This window comes from Furipterus horrens, unplaced genomic scaffold (assembly GCF_987537825.1).
Source record: "Furipterus horrens unplaced genomic scaffold, mFurHor1.1.pri manual_scaffold_11, whole genome shotgun sequence".
NCBI classification, from domain to species: Eukaryota; Metazoa; Chordata; class Mammalia; order Chiroptera; family Furipteridae; genus Furipterus; species Furipterus horrens.
The window spans coordinates 52,650,442-52,667,819 of NW_028327181.1; the positions used below are offsets into that span (position 1 = coordinate 52,650,442).

General features: G+C 55.7%; 1 protein-coding gene across 4 annotated transcripts in view; it reads left to right on the forward strand.

Moving 5' to 3' along the window:
• The window catches only part of GAS7 (growth arrest specific 7), a 207,164-nt gene that overhangs the window by 171,250 nt on the left and 18,536 nt on the right, over nucleotides 1-17,378 (forward strand). For all 4 annotated transcript variants that reach the window (XM_090291149.1, XM_090291150.1, XM_090291152.1 and 1 more), the window contains exons 5-8: nucleotides 3,386-3,439; nucleotides 11,093-11,182; nucleotides 14,556-14,671; nucleotides 17,213-17,287. In XM_090291149.1, the coding sequence (XP_090147275.1) occupies nucleotides 3,386-3,439; nucleotides 11,093-11,182; nucleotides 14,556-14,671; nucleotides 17,213-17,287 (335 nt within the window). The remainder of the gene's footprint in view (nucleotides 1-3,385; nucleotides 3,440-11,092; nucleotides 11,183-14,555; nucleotides 14,672-17,212; nucleotides 17,288-17,378) is intronic.

Below are 17,378 nucleotides of genomic sequence, written 5' to 3' on the forward strand. Positions count from 1 at the left end.
CCATGAGTGCTTTGAGCATCCTTGACGATTGTGGCCTGAATCTGTGTTGACGTTGGGGTTTGCACATGGTGACTCTCTAATTCTTTACATATTTTTAATGGGCGTTTTTCTGTGAAGAATGCTGCCCTCCCCCCAACCCCCCACCCCCGCTTTTGGAGTTCATCATTTGTAGTCATTTTTCATATTCACATTCAAACTGTCCCAAATTTGGCTTGTGGGAGCCCGTTTAAGTTGGCTTCTGTGTGCTTTTGTTACAGCATATTATTTTTTGGAACACCTTATACCTCCCCAAACCATAAGGTGTTCCAGGTCCACCTGACATTTGGAATTAGCCATTTCTCAAGGAGCCTGAGCTCCTTTTAGTAGGGAATAGTACTGAGACCAACGTCCAGCTCGTAGGTGTTCCCAGCAGGACTGAGGTGTCCTTCCTTCTGGGCCCTGGCAGTGGGATGCTGAGGGTGTGTGTGTGTGTTACATATATGTAATGGTGCGTGTATATGACATGTTTATATGTCTAGGGACATGACATGGGAGCCACAGGCACAGGTCAGCAGCAGCAAAGGCAGGGGGCTCCTTAAAGAGCCTGTGGTCCCCACTCAGCACTGGCTGAAACCGCCCACCTAGTAGGGGGAGGTGGGCAGGTGCCGGCGCCCACACGTAGGGCACCCCCTCCCTGCCATCACGTGCACTCCTGTCCTGGCCCAGGTTACAGGGAGGAGGGTGGCCTCTGTGTCCAGCCTCATTCCACAGAGCTGTGGACACAGAGGTTCCAAAACTATTGTTTGTAGATAATGGAGACCTTTCTTGACCCACTGCCAAGACACCTGGAAAACTAGAGATCATCTCGAAATGGGGAGATGGCGGGAGACAGAGAAGCGGGGCTCAGGCTTGGCTTCCAGGATCCTCTCTCTGCTTGCCGTGTGAGCCTGGGTGGGTCAGTTTGTGTCTGCCAGCCCCGGGCGCACCGTCTGTGAGACGGGCGATGCCGCCGAATCCGCTGGAGTGCTGAGGGCTGAACGAGATTAAGGGTGTCAGGCGCTGAGCCTGACGTCACCACGTGAGCAAGCTCTTGGTTGCAGAGCCTCCTCCCTGTCCTAGCTGTCCTCCTCGTCCTTCTCCTCATCAGCATGAGGAGCAGCAGCATCGACGCATAGACGTGAAGGCTGCTGCAGCCCTGGCTGTGCTCCCTGGGTGGCTGGAGTGGGAGCATGGTGGGCGTGGCAGTGGTGATGTGTCAGCGACAGGGAGACTCCTGCAAACTGCAGAACCCATCCCAGGGACCCCCCCTTTGCCTTCTCCCTCCATGCAGTTGGGGGTCTTTGGGGTGCTGACCCCCAGCACAGTATACCTTTTGACTCCCCAATAACTTGACTGCAGTTTCTCGGTGTCCCTGGGCGATTGGTTCCAGGACCCCCAGGGGATGCCAAACCCCGCACATATGCAGGCGCCACAGGTAAAACGGAGCACCTGCAACCCACGCTCTGCGTTCCTGCATCCCAGCTGCGGGTCAATAACACGTACCGTTTGCATGTGAGGATGTGAAACCCAGAAATGGGAGGGGACTGTATAGTTATCGAAAATAGATTTCACAGAGAGGTGGACTGTGCAGTTCCAATCCGTGTTGTTCAAGGGTCGGCTGTATTTGCTTGGCCAGGGCCTCTGCGTGAATGAACCTCGTCAGAGCTCCTCCTCCTGGGGGTGGCCCCTGGCCCACGCCAGGCAGCCTCTGTCTGCCTTCCTCTGGGGCAGCCCGATTTCCACCAGTGCCCTGAGGCAGCACGGATAGCCCAGGAGGGCCCAGGGTGGGCGCACTGGCTGAGCTGATGCATTACCAACATTGACCGAGGCTGTCGTGGGTCACCAGCCTGCTGTGGCCCCAGGTCCTATTCGGGCTGCAGAGGAACTGCTGGAAGTAAGGGAGCCTCGATGCAGTGGCAGAGCACAGACCAGTGTGCCTCCAAGGAAGGTCCCCAAACCCTACCAGGGGCGCCAGCCCACCGCAGGCCTGCTGGATCAGAAGCTCTGGGAGATACAGCTGGGACTCAATTTGGGGCACATTCGTCAGTTAATTCTGATGCACCCCACAGCTTGAGGACAGTTGATAACAAATGGTGAAACTGAGTCTCAGAGAAGTCACGTTACTTGGCAGGATGTGAAGGCCAGTGAGCTCATTTTTCTTGTCCGTGACATGAATGGTCTGTGAGGTCTCTTTTGTCTACACTGTCTTAGGGTATCCGTTTTCATTAGTCGGCTTTCCGTACCAGCCAGATAGGGCTGGAAGGGACTGAGGGAATGAGGAGGCTGGCAGCAGGGGCTCTGTCAGGCTCCCTGTGTCGCCTGACTAGCAGATGGGTTCCTGAGGTAGGGCTGTGCTGGGTCCCCAGGGCTGGCTAGAGAAGCCCCTCCATGCTTCTTCTGGGACTTTTCCTGTAAAATTCCGATGGCCACTTCCTCGCATTCAGTAGAGGAAGAGTAAGGACGCACACACTGTGGCCACATACAGTGTCTCAGGGGGAGCTTGCCTCCCAGGCCATAGTGTGGCTCAGGACAGGAACAGACAGCACCCGTCCTGCCTGGAGACCCTCTTGAATCCCTGCTGTAACCGCTAATAGTGCAACAGCGAAGACCCAGAATTGCCCCTCCCCCTTCAGGTTTATGGGCTCTTATGACCGATGTGGCATTTTCCGCTGACAGTCCTCACTTTTCTGTCTGAGAGCCGTCCTCAGACTGGGGCACATTGCTGAGGACTTGTGGGTTCAGACGTACCTGGGACAGCGGTTTTCTTGCCGGCAACAGAAAGACAGAAAAAGGCAATTTAAAGTCTGCTGGAAGCTGAAACCTGGCTTTCGTCAGGGAAACCTCTCCCTGCTTTGGGGCAGGAGGGCAGCAAGGGGGTGGCTGAGCACCCCAGTGCTCAGGGCACACACGCAGGGTTTGATCTGTCTGACTCGAGCGTTGACATTAAGATGTCATGTTCTGAATCCTCAGTGCCGGGAGGTGGTGGCCTGCAATCTGCCTTAACACTCTGCTCCCCAGTGGATTCTGCAGGTTCAGGCAGCAAGCAGCACGCGGCGCCACTTACCAGCAGAGGGCAGCTGAGGGGTTAACTCCCAAATCGCAGCCCGGGAAGAGGGGGCCAGCCTGGTTTGGAGCAGTTCCCCCAGAGCCTCCAGCCCAGCCCACAGAGGAGAGGTGAGGGGTCCCGGGCGCTCCCGCCAACCCTCTCCCAGAATATGGTGACTTAGGAGTTAACGGCAGGCTGAACACCCCCAAACTTCCCCAGCACGCAGCTTCGAACCAATCCCACCGCCTTCAGGGAACTCGAATGAAAAAAGTGTCCAATATGGAGAACAGCTTTGATGATGCTTCTTGTCTCTCTCACCAGAACCTGGGATCCTCATCGCCAGGCAAAAAACAGAGCAAGGAAAACACCATCACGGTAAGTGGCTCCTTCAGAGTACTCCCCCGTTTGGGCGGCAAACTGGGGCTCCCGGCCACAGCTGGGCTGTTGTCATGACAACGCGGATGACCAGAGAGTGGAATTGATGCCCAGCTTGGAATCTGGGAAGTTCCAAAGCTTGGATGTAGCCAAAGCTCCTCCTGGGTCCCCCTTTCTGTTGATTTCACATCTCTCTTCTCACTCAGGGAGAACGAGTGGAAGGAGGGGAGGTGAGAGGGATACAGAAGCCATTTCTGCAGGGCGGGCAGGAGGGGGGTGAGGGGGTGGGCTGAGCTCTGTGCAAGGGACATGATGTGTAAATTATAGCCACGGCAGGGTTGCCTTGGTGCGGGGTCACTTCTGGAAGATGTCAAAGTTAAAAAGCAAGAGAAAGGTCCCTAAGCACAGAGGTCCCGGGAGTTCCTGACAGGAAGCAAATAGCGTCTGCTGGGAATGGCCACCAGGCTGAGAAGGACCCCTCATACCCATCGACCCTGTGCCCAGGGATCATGGGCGCTGGACAGAAGTGCCCCCTCCACATGGGCAGACAGGTGGCTGGGTGCTCAGACGGCAAGGACTTGGCGACATGATCCGCGTGGCCCTTGCCGGGCCGTTTTGGCACAAGCACAGCAGAGCTGGGGGTGGCGAATCGCTCCATCAGCTCCATCACACACAGTTCTGAGCATCCCTGACCACCTCCACGGAGACGAAACCAAGAGTGGGGGCACTGCCTTGGCTCGTGTAGGCGGAAATTCCGCTCAGGGGGAAACCAGAGGTGGGCAAACAATAACGACAATCATCGCCGCCACTTTTGTGTGCATTTATTATGCACAAGCAGTGTTCCAAGCGGCTCACTTAGCTCCCCACTCACTGTGTGAGGTGGGGGTGGTAGGACCAGTGTCATATGGTGATTGTGAACCAGGGCTCTGAAGCCAGGGCAGCAGCTACAGGCCCTGGCCGCTGTGCGACAGCCTGGGACGAGTTTCCCTGTGTCCAGATCTGTACGGCGGGCAGATGGTGGGCATCTGTGCCGCAGGGAGGGGGTCAGGACTGAGTCCATGTGCGGAAGCACTTAACACAAAGCCTGGCATATAGTACGTGCTCAGTGCACACTCATATTCTCATCACCCTGATGGCAGATGAGGAAACTGAGGCATGGACCATACCCTGCCCAAGGCCACACAGCTGGGAACCATTAGGATTGCAGACCTGTGCTTTTACTGCTGCAGCCCGGACCCACAAGGTGGCTCAGCCTAAATGGATGGGGTCAGCAGCTTTCCTGTTACTGGAGCTGGTGTGGCCAGGCAGGGCATGGGCAGCCTTCCCCAGGGCACAGTCCTCCTCCTGGAACTGCCACAATGTGCCACAGAACGCTGGGGCAAAGCGGGAACTCCCAGAAGTTCCCTGAAAAGGAGGGAGAGGGAGAGTGTGAGGGGGGCATGTATTGGAATTGTAGAAGATCAGTGAAAAGTGAAAAACAGAGTGAGGCCCCCCAGAGTTGCCTGCAAGGCCTTTGGTGACGGTGCCCAGGACACAGGATGGGGCCCAGTCACCTGCTGGGCCTCACCGTGGAGCCAGTGCTTTGGACTCTGTCAGAGTGGCCCGCGGTGACCAGGGATCTCCCGGCCAGCCCGCCTCCGCCTGGGCGCCTTCCCCCCTCCTTCCCGCTGACCTAAATCAGTGCTTCTCCAGAGCTAGCCTGCAGAGGGAGGGCAGCGTCTGAAGCCTCTGCCACACTTGTGTGAAATGCAGGCTGCCTCCTCGGAATCTCAGACCTATGGTCCGTGTCTCCGGGGCTGGCTAGAAAGTTTGCGTTGTACCCAGCGCCCTGCCCCCCGCCCCCAGGGTCTTAAGTCATATTCAAGCCCTGGGAAATAACTTGCTGGGGAAACTGAGAATGGGAGGGACTGGCACCGAGTGAGTGAGGGGTGGAGCCCGGACTTGACCTGGCTCTGCCGGCGGCCTGCTCCCCCGGGTGGCCTACACGTCTCCAGGCTGGAGGTGGGCTCCGGCCTCTGGGTGCTGCCCTCTCCTTTCCACGTAACACACAGGCTGCCGACTCCAGCCCCTTCCCCTGGGCTGTGATCCCCCGGAGCTCATGGTTTCCCAGGAGGAGATGCCGCAGGGTGGGGAGGCGAGAGAGGAAGGGCAGCCTGGGGCACAGCTGACCTCTCCCCAGTGTTTGGGGTGTGGCGAGCAGCTGACCGCTCTGTCTGACCCCACAGGCCTGGACAGGGAAGGGTGGCCGGTCCACATCCCAGGCTGAGTCTTGGTCGGGCTGAGGACCGAGAACTGAGCTCGATTCTCACACACCAGCTTCCCCAGCCGGTGGTGCCGGGTGGAGTTTTGAAAGGGCAGGCAGGTGCAGGGGGGCCGTGGGCCAGGCTGGTGATGGAGGGCGCAGCTGGATCAAAGTGACCGGCACTCATGCGTGACGTGTCAGAATCCAGAGGATTCCGCAAAAATGACAACAAAGCCATGCAGCTGCCAAGAGGAATTTGCAGACGTCTGTGGCCTGTTGGGGGCCCTGGAACCCTGCTGGGGAGCTCACGAGTGTCCACAGACTCAGCTCCAACTTTTCCCTGCCCTGTGCCCACCCAGGTCAGCCTCCCTCCAGGAGAAATTTGGGGCCTGCTTGGCTGTGAAACCATCTTCTCTTCTGTGCGGCAGGGGGCTGGCCAGACAGGGGGGCGAGGAGCCATAGCCCCTGCCCTCCAGCACAGCTGGGCTGGGGCACAGGGTGCGCTCCGGGCCTCCCCAGGGCAGGCCCCTTGGGTGGGTCACTGTTGTGTTCAGCAGCTGTCACGCCGTGGCCAGGTGCCCTAGTGGCAGCTACAACCCCCTGGGAAGTGCCCCCTAGACAGTTTTAGGGGCAGCCCTAGTGGTTCTGGCTTCCCCCGTGCAGAATGGCCCCGGCAGAACCCCAGCTGCACCTGGAGCGCCCTCGCTGGCAGGGAGGGAGTGTTACTCCATTCATCTGAGGGTGGGAGAGCACAGGGTTGGTGTCAGCGTGAAGGGGCTGCTGAGTGAAGATGGTGATCTCAGGGCAAGACAAGGTGGGAATGGCTCTAGGAACTTCTCCCAGACGTACATATTGGGAGGCATATGGCCCTTCTCCCACTTCCTGTCGGAGGATGCCGTCCACCTTGAGCCCCCTGCATTTGCATGTGGGCACACGCACCCCCAGCAAGTTGGAAAGGTCACGTCACATGAGTAAAGTGCCAGATTTCCTGGCAGCAGACCCTGACTCCACCCCTACACACAAGCTGTGTGATCTTATGTAAGCTACTTAACCTCTCTGTGCCCTAGTTGCCTCACCTGTAAAATGGGAATAAGTATAGCACCCGCCTGACAGGCCGCTGTGAAGATTAGATGAGGTAAGACTCGTGAAGCATTAGTACAATAGCAGGCACGTTTTTAGCTCTTGTCAGAGCTGAAGGTTCCTGAGGATATCCCCTGTGACGGCTGAGTGGAGGACAAGATCAAGGTTCTTGCTGTGCCCAGGAGGCCTTGGGAAGAGGACAGGCTCTGTCCCAGGGTGCAGAGGTGGTGGTGACCGTATGGAAAATGTCACCCAGGAGGCGACAGGCCTTTCCCACCTTCTCTACCCTCTCTGGACTTGGGAGCCCTGCTGGTTGGAGTCCGCAGTCAGCCTCTCTGTCCCCAGCCCCTCTGACTCAGGAACATGGCCACCTTGACTTCGAGACCTGAGGTTGTAGAAGAATAGGGCCCTGGTAAGAGTGGTGGCTCAGAACGTGGGCTCTAGTCCCTGCTCTGCACTTTTGAGCTGTGTGACAATAGGCAAGGGCCTTAACCTCTCAGGGCCCCAGTTTCCTCCTCTGCGCCTCAGCTCACCCTAGGTCATTGCAAATGAACGTTTTAGCTCAAAATGCTCAGGACATCAGTGTACCCCACAGCTGCCACCATCCCCCTCCACTGCCTCCACCTCCCTCTCCCAGGAACTGACCCTCCCCTACACAGTGTTTTCTGTCTGTCCACCAGCCCAGTCAACTGAGGGGTTCTGAGCATCAGCACTATTGACATTTCAGGTTGAATAACTTAGCTGTGGGCACAGAGGGGGACAAAGTCACCCTGTGCCTTGTAGGGTGTTCACCAGAACCCCTGGCCTCTACTTACCAGATGCCAGTAGCAGCCCCTCCCCCAGCTATGACACCAAAAATGTCTCCAGATTGCCCAGTGACCCCTTGGCAGGTGAGGGGCACAAAGCCACCCCAGTAGACAGTCAAGAGTTCACTTCACGGTGCTGTGAGGTCTGCCTGCAAAGTCTGTCCCATACTTTTCTGCTTCTTCATTTCACCGCGCTGCTCCAGGCCACCAGCACACCTCCTGGTCACTGCAGAGCCGCACCCAGCGGCTGAGGTCCGCTGAGGTGGGCTGCGTGCTCCCACCAGTGTGTCCTCTACCCGGCAGCTCTCCCAAGAGCAGCCCAGTCACGTCACTCCCCTGCCCGACACATCTGTGGCCCCCACGCCAGCGCGGTCCCCTCTGGCCTCAGTGTCGTCTGGCCCTGACTGTGATCCCCGGCCACATGGAGGGCACGTTCCCAACACTGTGGGGCAGCCTCAGGCTCCTGTCCCCTCTCCTCCCTGCAACACTCTTCACCTCCCAGACCCTGTCTGACTCATTACTTAAATATCATCCCCTTTGAGATTGCTCCCCGTCAGGTAGCCCCAGCTCCCCATGCTTATCCCAGCGGTCGATTTATCCCAAAGTATTACAATTACTTACTTGTACTCCTTCCTGCCGAGGCTGTAGCACCGCTGAGGGCAGAGACTATACTTTCTATCTCTGGCCTCCAGTCATTGCACCAGGAAACATCTGCTGAGCACCGTCAGGTGCCTGGGCTGTGCCAGGTACGAGGGAACCAGCAGGAAACGGTGGTCTTCCCCGCCCCTCCCCCGGAGCAGTCTGGCAAGGAGGAGGGAGGCTAAGCAAAGTCTCGAGAAATGTAATTACAAATTTAAGTATACAAGGTGCTGGCCACTCAGTGTGGCAAGTGGACAGATGAGCAGGTGTCCACGAGCATCAAACATCGTGGCTGAGGCTTGAGCTCTGCTGTCGGTCCTCTGCCTTCAAATACTTCTGTGATCCTTGGTTTCCTCGTATAGAATGAGCGGGGTTGCTCAGAAGATGAAGTGGGAATGCCTAAAGCTCTTGGCAGGGCGCCTGAGTAAGGGCTCCCCAGGAATTCCGGAGGTATTACAACCGCCTCCTGCAGGGTGGGGGTGGGGGTGGGGGGTGGGGGTGGCAGGCATGTTGTTCTGAAGATGCCCAGCAGGGGGTGCAGGGCTCTGTGAGGATTCGGAGAAATCCCCGCTGGAGAGCTGGGACTGAGACGTCACTGCACCAGCCGACAGAGACAGGCGCAGCCACCCTGGGACCCTGGCCAGTCCACCCAAGGACCCGTGTCCCCACAGAGTGGCAGAAGCCGCAAGAGGCTCCTCTCCGTCAACCCAGCTGGCTCTCCTTTGGGGTTGCTACAGGGCCGCGTGCGGGGCCCCTCGCCTTCCAGATCCCTGACGGCACAAGAGAAGACACCCGGCCACCCCAAGTGCCTTCGGCCTCCTACTTCCATGACTTGGTACCCAATATAATGCCAGTTAATTTATGACTAAGTTGGGTTGAAATTTTCATGGACTACATTACTAAGTAAAATAAAGATGGGCTGTGATGACCATTATTTGGTGAAACAAGACCAGCTACGCCACGAAATGAGGGCTGTGTGAAACTTTGGACTCCACCCCTTGCTTCTGTGATTGCTAAAAGGGGGGCCCACGGCACAGAGGGGCAGAGCCCCGGAGGAGACCCGCCTCTGGGCACACCTCGGGGTATGACTCAAAAGGAGGGGCTGGGAGATTGTGAACTGCTCCTGGACATTGAGAGGCAGCCCTCCCTGCACAGGCTCCTGCAGGCCAGTGACACCGTGGGTCACTGTGGGTGCAACATTGGAAGAGGACCCCCCCACCCCCACCCAGGGGGTGCCTTGGGCCTCTTCCTTGGCCTTGGTGGAATTCATGCTGTTCATCTCCAGGGATCTCCGGGCCATTCATGCCCCTGGTCCTTCTGAACTTGTCACACTTCCTTTCAGGGTGGGAGTCCCCATCCAGGCTTCAGCCAGATGTCAGTGCGTGGGAAGAGGGGCTCCTTTCATTGGCTGGACTCTCCCATGCTCTCCTCTCAGGACAGGACGGGGGATGGGGGGTGATTTCACCTTTATCTCCAGCCACCCGAAACCCCTGAGTCAGGCCATGGCTGGGGGCCCATGGGCTGGACGCAGCCGGCATAGGAGTTGGTTTGGCTTACATTGTTGACGTCGCTATTAGTAGCCTTACATTGATTTGCCAACATTTCAAAATTGAGACACTTCACATGGAATTCCCGATGTTAAGCTTCTCTCAAGTCAGCGCCCAACGTGACAATCCTGGACGTCTCATTCCGGCTGGATAGCAGTTGGCGGGAGGTGAGAGCCATCTGCCCCTGAGATGGATCTTCCTAGGCCCCATCCCTTCCTGAAGCAGAGGCTGGTCATCCCCCCGCACCCCAACCTGCTGTTTCTGTGACCCACGGGTGCATCGGATGCTGTGTGAGCTGCCTGGCATTGGAGTTTGTGGCCTCTGTCTCAAACCTCGGGGGTTTTCTGCCCTGTTCTTGCCTTGGCTGTGTGACAGCTCCCACCTCAGCAGGCACTGCACTGCAATGAGGGTTAAAGATGGACCAGGCTGTGGCCTGGCGAGGCTCCAAGGCTCCCACAAAGGACACAGTAGCCAGCACCATGGAGGGGGCTGGGGCCTGAAGCAACACCAGCAGGCTCAGGGAGCAGCAAAGCCACCCCCGGCGAGCGGGGAGAGCCGGGTGCTCTGCGGTCCCGCTCAGGCCGCAGAGTCTGAGGCAGATCCCAGCAGCTTCTGCCCTGCACTCCCCAAGCCTGCACCTGGATTATAATGTTTAACCTCTCTTTGTGCACAGAATATACTTTATGAGATAAAATTCACAGGGTTGCTTTTCACTTCTGACCTTCAGCCCCGTAATTCCTTTCCCTGGAAGCAAACGGTGTAATCAGCCTCCAGAAGTATTCTGTATTTAGATAACACAAAAGGTGACATACAATAAATATTCTTCTACGCCTTGCTCCTGCTCCTCCCCCACTGAGTCTGTCCTGATACACCTTCTTTATCAAGCCACAAGGACCTTCTTGCTATGTCTATCACGTGGATACAGTTCTCGTGGGTGCCCGTCTGTCTCCTGCTTTGTTTAACCATGGCCCTGCTGATGGACGGTGGAGCTGTGTCCAGCCTTTGGTATTCCAGACAGTGCTGCGGTGGCAAACGGGGTCCGTATGTCACTGCACACCTGTGCAAAGATATCTGTAGGGGAGACTCCAGAATGCAGTCACTGGGGTCGAAGGCTCTGGGTGTTTGCAACTTTGATGGAAACTGTTCCTCTGCCCTCCAGAGAGTTTGGACCCAGGTGGGTGTGAGTACTGGTTGCCCCCCATTTGAAATGTCGGCTGCTGGAACATCTCGAGATCCCAGGATGGAGGCCTCTGTCGTGCTGTGTCCCAGGGGCAAAGCCTTCCCAGCTTCTCTGAACCCTGTAGCCAAGTCCTTTTCTTCCCTGTTCTGTGCCCTGCAGATCAACTGTGTGACCTTCCCCCACCCGGACACGATGCCGGAGCAGCAGCTGCTGAAACCAACCGAGTGGAGCTATTGCGACTATTTCTGGGTAAGCGGTGCCTCCGTCTCCCCCACACTGCGGCTCTAGGGCCCAACAGTGACACCCGGCAGGGACATGAGGGGCCTGCAGCTTGAAGCAGAGGGGCCTCTCCTGTTGAAACCTAAAGGGCTGGTGGTAGATTTAGCATCCGAGGCAGGAACTTAAGGCCCTCTTGGAGTCCAGAACATTCCGTAAATCTCAGAGAATGGATGGGGTTTTCATTCGTGGTGAGCTGGAGGGCCACTTTCTTTGTCGCTCAGGAAAGACGGGGACTAGAATCAACTTCAGTAAATGAACCTGGCCTCCTGACCTGCTCTGTTTCACTTGTAGGTGATCTTGAACAAGTGCTTTACCCCCTGAGCCTCCCTGTTTCCATCGAAGTCACAAGGAGGCTGGGCTCGAGGATCTGTAGAGAACTCCAGCTTTAACAATTCTGTGTTTCCAGAACTTCTGCATATTGTTTAATGGGTACAGAGTTTCCATTCTGCTAGACAAGAAGTTCTGGGAACGGATGGTGGTGAAGGCTGTACAATGTATTGATCACCGCTGTGCTGAGCAGTTAAAATGGTTTGGGTGGTAGGCCTTGTTTTGCTTGTTTTTCGACACTTAGCTATCTCTTGACAAATGCACAGTCCTGTTCCTCATAAACCAGCAATAGTCCTGAGCATTTGCATTTTAAAGTCAGCAATGACCTTCAACGTGAGAGTGCCCCATTCTAGAAGAAGAGAGTGATGACAGTCACACAACCTTGTGAATATATTAAAAAGCACCAAATTGTATACTTTTCAAAATTCTCACCCAAGGATATGCTTATTGACCTTAAAGAGGGAGGGGAGGGAGGGAGAGAGAGAGCGAGAGAAGCATCAATGTGAGAGGGAACCGTTGACTGGTTACCTCTCACATGCACCCCAGCTGGGGCCTGAACCTGCAACCTCAGCACATGCCCTGGCCAGGAATCGAACTGGTGACCTTTCGGTTGACAGGGTGACACTACAGCCAACTGAGCCACACCAACCAGGGGCAAAATTGTACAAATAAATAAATATAAATAAAAATTAGAAACCTTTGGCAAAAGCCCTGAAGAACAATAAGTAAAATTAAAACATTTCTTTCACCACCGTGCAGAATGGATCACCACCCCTTTTCAGATTTGCAACCAAGTGCTAGATAAAAGTGCTTCCTTATTTCTACCAAATCACTTGTGCTTCAGATATTCCATGGTGTCTCTTGCTCCCCGGAAGAGGCAACTCCTGTTGGCACAGCTGCGTTTCTTCCAGATCTTCTGAGGCCTGTGCAGAGGGTGCAAGCTTTACAAAAGGGTCCCTGGCTTTGGCACTGAAAAGACCTGGGTGGGGGAGCTCAGAGGTGAGGGTGAGCAGATGTCAGAGTGCGAGACTTCCCAGGCCCTGTAAGCACATCGGGGGTTATTCCGTTTGTATTGGGAAGACCCTGGAGGGTCGTAAGCAGAGACGAGACGTGATCTGATGTCTGCGCTGGGCAGGGAGGACTGGGGACCGGCAGGAGTACAAGGTAGCAGGTGGGCGCAGGCACCAGGACGAGGCCCTGAAGGTGGAGAAAGGACCTGGGTTTGGAGACATCGTCCCTAAGGAAGGAAGGAAACAGCATCAGGGGAGAGTAGCTCCAGCCCCAGGTGCGGGCACCCAGGGACCTGGCGGCCGGCGTGTGGGTGTCGTGCGGGCATATTCAGCCGCATCGAAGAGCTCAGCACTGGCGAGTTAGTGCTCGTCTTAATTCAAGCTCTCCTGGGACTCGGATACACACTCGAGCGGCTTCTCTCCCTGACCACAGGGGCCTTTTCCTCTCGTGAAACCTTTCTGTGGACAGGACACAGGCAGTAAGCCTGCTTCTTCAGGCTGGCTTTTCCTGGGGTGGATGAGTCGCTTGGCCTGTTCACCTGTGGGGGACGGAAACTGAGGCTCAGTATTTCAGATAAGTTTCTTTTGCTTTTTTATCAAGATGTAGCATTTATGCAATGAAATGCACAAATCCTCAATGTACTCGAGAGACTTTTAAATGGCCCGAGCAGCCCCACGGTGACAGGGTGCACTCGGTGGTGGTGACCTTCGTGCCACGAGAGGGACCTCAGGTGGCCAGAGGGCCTTGGGTTAGGGCCACGGCAGCAACGGTCCCTGCAGGGGGAGGAAGTGGGGTGGGGGGTGTCCATAAAAGCTTTCATCTGCTTGCAAGAGGTTCCCTCTCAGCATCACCAACCCCTTTCTATTCCCCTCCCCTAAAACGTCCATTCAGAGATCTTAGTGGTGAAGCCATTCCTATTTCAAGGGGTGGGGAGTGAGGCATAACCTAGGCCTGGAGAGATCTGACCGTGCCCCACAGTGGCCGAGCTGACCCTGGGCCAGGGCTCTCACTGATCACCTGCACCTCTGTGATGTCAAAGGACACATATGTAACTGCTTCCATGAATTATCGAAGCAGTTGCCCCTGGGACTTGGGGGGCCCTGAGGGTTGTGTGACCATGTGGCTGTGATGAGTGTCCTGCAGGGCAGGCCAGATGGGAGGAGGGGGGCGGGGGGCAAGCATAAGAGATATTCAGGGGTCCTTCAGGACGTGCAGGCAAAACAAAGAAAAGCATTTAATTTTGAAATTTTAGTATTTGCTTGCAAAATGAGTTGGATACTAAGTTTCCATTCATTGGACTCTTTTCTGAGTCCTGACTTTTACTTAAAAGTAACTCATAGTAGATACTATTTACTGAGTACTGGGTGTGCACCGAGTGCGAGTGCGGGGCTAAGCCACTTCCACATGTCATTTATCCTGAAGTGACCCTCTGCGGTGGGTGCTGCTGTGTCTCCAGTGACACAGATGAAGAACTTGCTGCAGAGGCCCCCCCGCTGGGGTGTCGGCCTGGCAGCCTGCCCTTTTCCACTCCGGCTTCCCTTCAGTCCAGCTGCTCTCCAGAAGCTGCTCTGATCTTCTATGAATGTGCATTGGCAGGTGTCATTGCCCAGCTGGCGCAGGAAGCTGATGGGAGATGGCACAGTATAGGGTTAGGGACACACATGCACAAGGTCACAGACTGCTGCAACTTAAAGTCAGGATGCCACAGGGTCCAGCCAGCTGACTGAAAGTAACAGGCACTGGAGATCAGAGCCTGTGCTCTTGGCTGCTTGCTGTCCCTCCTCTTTGCAGGTCAGGAGGTTGAGGGGCCTGGAAGTGGGTGCAGCAGCTATCAGGGTGTCAGAGAGCATGTGGGAGCAGGGCACCAGGGGCGACCAAGTCAGGTCGCCAAGCCTTGCGCTCCCGTCCTCCCTCCTGGGCTGCCAGGCGTGTGTGGGTCTCCTCTGGGGTCTGTCTTCCCTAGGCTCCGATGTCACCGAAACCTCTGCTTCCATTTCTTTCCCAGGCTGATAAGAAGGACCCCCAAGGCAATGGCACCATGGCTGGGTTTGAACTGCTGCTCCAGAAACAGCTGAAGGGCAAACAGATGCAGAAGGAAATGTCAGAATTCATTCGGGAGAGGTGAGGCCTGGGTGCTGCCATCTCAGGGCATGGGTGACAGACCTTTGTTGGTCCTTTAGCCTGAGGGGGAGTGCCAGCAGCAGGACTGAGCCCTGCACACCCGGCACTGGGCTTGGCTAGCACCAAGGGGAGCATGAGACCAGAGTCGCCACTCATGACCCTCAGGACATGTCTGGTCAGCAGATGTGCTGTTTTGGCCTCTGTAGTGGTTTTAAATATTTGAACCAACATTTTTTAAATTGGTAGATTTGTAAATTAAAATCACGATATCTAGCATCCCCGGAAAAAGCAGTAAGTCTAGCAACAGTGGCTCTGCATCTCTCCTGTAACCATCGGCTAGAGCCAAGGAGCTGCTCCCTCTAAGCAGCTTCCTCTGTAGAGGGAGCAAGTGTCCCCAGTTTGCCACAGTCTCCACCACTCCCTACTGTTTCCACGCAGGCTGCTTGGCTCATTTACTTATCTGCATGGCCCTCATTGAAGCACTGTCTCTTAGCATAACAAAAAAGGAGAGTGTTACCTTTTTGTTCATCTTTGAACCCAATCAATGTCCTGGACCGGGGCATACAGAGCCTCTCCCCCACCCCCCTCCCCTCTTCCCTAATCCCAACCCTGCCCCAGGGAGCTCAGTCTAATGGAAGAGTCAGATAAAGTGATTATGAAACATGCAGGGATTTTAACAGTGGTTAGATGAACACAGGTGAAGAGAATAAATCCGGCCTAATGGACATATGAAAAGCTACCACAAGAAGAAGTTCCTTTTCTGTCTCCCTCTCTCCAACTTCTGAAACCCTGCTAAGCACTCCTCACATGTCCACATACCTGTGCAGCTCCCACGCGTACATTACCCGCCACCCCCAACCCCGGCACACACGCCGACACACAACTTCCTATCTGGAGTTTCCAGAGCACACTGGAAATATTTATAGTAACTGGCCATTTATTTTTAACCATGTCTTCTTAAATTATAACAACAATAATCAAGTAATAATTCTTTGACATCTTAAAGCACCTCTTTTGGGGGGGAGCCCCATTTTCTGTTTGTATAATGAAATCTTTATTTTATAAACCATTACACTTGTGGGGCATTGAGAGGTTGCATAGTTCAGGGCAAGAAAACAATAGTATGGAACAGGCAAATAGGAAGGGGGTTGTAAAAGCTGAAGTTTGAACACACTTGTGGCCTATGCTTTTGCAAAAATATCGTATGTGCAATAAATGGAATCTGCCAGTTGAGAACTCTGGTCTTTCCTGAGACATACGATTTCTCTTAGTCCACCCTGGGGTCTTGTAGGGAGGGCCTTTCAGAGCTGGGAGAGGCGCAGAGTGGGGATCGGGCTGAGCGGGGGGACGGGGACGGTGGTTTGCTGCGGCCTCGGCATAAGGAAGCAGGTGAGGCAGGCGCTGGCATAGAGGTGACATTCTGGAAGCAGATGGGCCTCAAGCCTGGTGCATGCGGTTGTCCTCGGAGAGCCCTTGGAGACTTGCAGTGAGAATGACGTGGTTAGATCTGCTTTCCAGAGAGAGCCCTTGGCCGCAGGCTGGAAGCTGTGGGCCGCCTGTCCCTGTCTCCCCGGGGAGGGCAGGGCTTGAGGCACAGGGAGCGGAGAGGAAGTGAGGACTTGAGAGGACCTGGGGGCAGCCAGAGGTGGCACTGAAAGCGAAGCAGTGCTAGAGGGGACAAGACGGTGGGCCTCGCAGTGCCGAATCACGAAGTGATGATCGGTGCGGGTGTCGCCACGGGCCTCGGCAGGCCGCCGGGCCTGCGTTATCACTCCCTCCGGGAATCCCCTTCCGAGCGTTGGGAAGCAAACGCTGCAGCCCGGGGAGCATCTCTGGGGGTTTCCCATTTGCCGAGTGGTGGCCCAGGGGCGGAAGACCCCTGACAACACATTGGCCGCTGCTGCGCCGGATAATACAGAGCACCCCCCGGGGAGCTGCCTTGGAAGTGTGTCAGGGGCCTGCCTTCTCACCGTGAGCGACGTTCAAGGCAGCTTCCCTCTCTGGGGAAGTAGCATCGGCCGGCTCTGGGCACTGCCTGGTTTCCATGGAAATGCTAGTGCCCCGCAGGCTTGTCAGTTCTAGCCCGTGGGGGCTGGGAGATGGAAAGAAGCAGTTCTGTTTCCGCAGGGCCAGTGCCGCCTTGGAGGGTCTGAAGCCAGAGCTCTGGGGCTGGAAGGGAGAGGACAGAATGGGGCATCCCTGTGGCCTGTCACAAGTAACATTCATTCACTTAAGGGTCCCCCGGGGTCCAACCCTGTGTTAGGAGCTGTGCCCATGACTCCTTTTCATCTTCACAACCTGGGGAGACTGCTGGGAACAGCCCGTTTTGCAGATGAGGAGGTTCAGACTATTTCATTTGTTAATTTATTCAACTGATGTCCCCTGAGCACCTACTATGTGTCAGACAGACAGACCAGAGCCATGTACTCTCAGGGCTTATGGTCTGATGGGCTCCTTAGCCAGTTACCAAGCAGCGGGGCTGCAGGTCGGGCCCACGGTCTGGCACTGGAGAGCTGACATGTGCGGTTTCTTCCTTTGCAGGATAAAGATTGAAGAAGAATACGCAAAGAACTTAGCTAAGCTCTCTCAGAGCTCCTTGGCCGCACAGGAGGAAGGGTGAGTGGGACAACAGTGATGGGAACTGGGACCCCTTTTCACCCATCACCGATCACTGCCATGGGCCCATCAGATGGGAAGTCTCCATAGG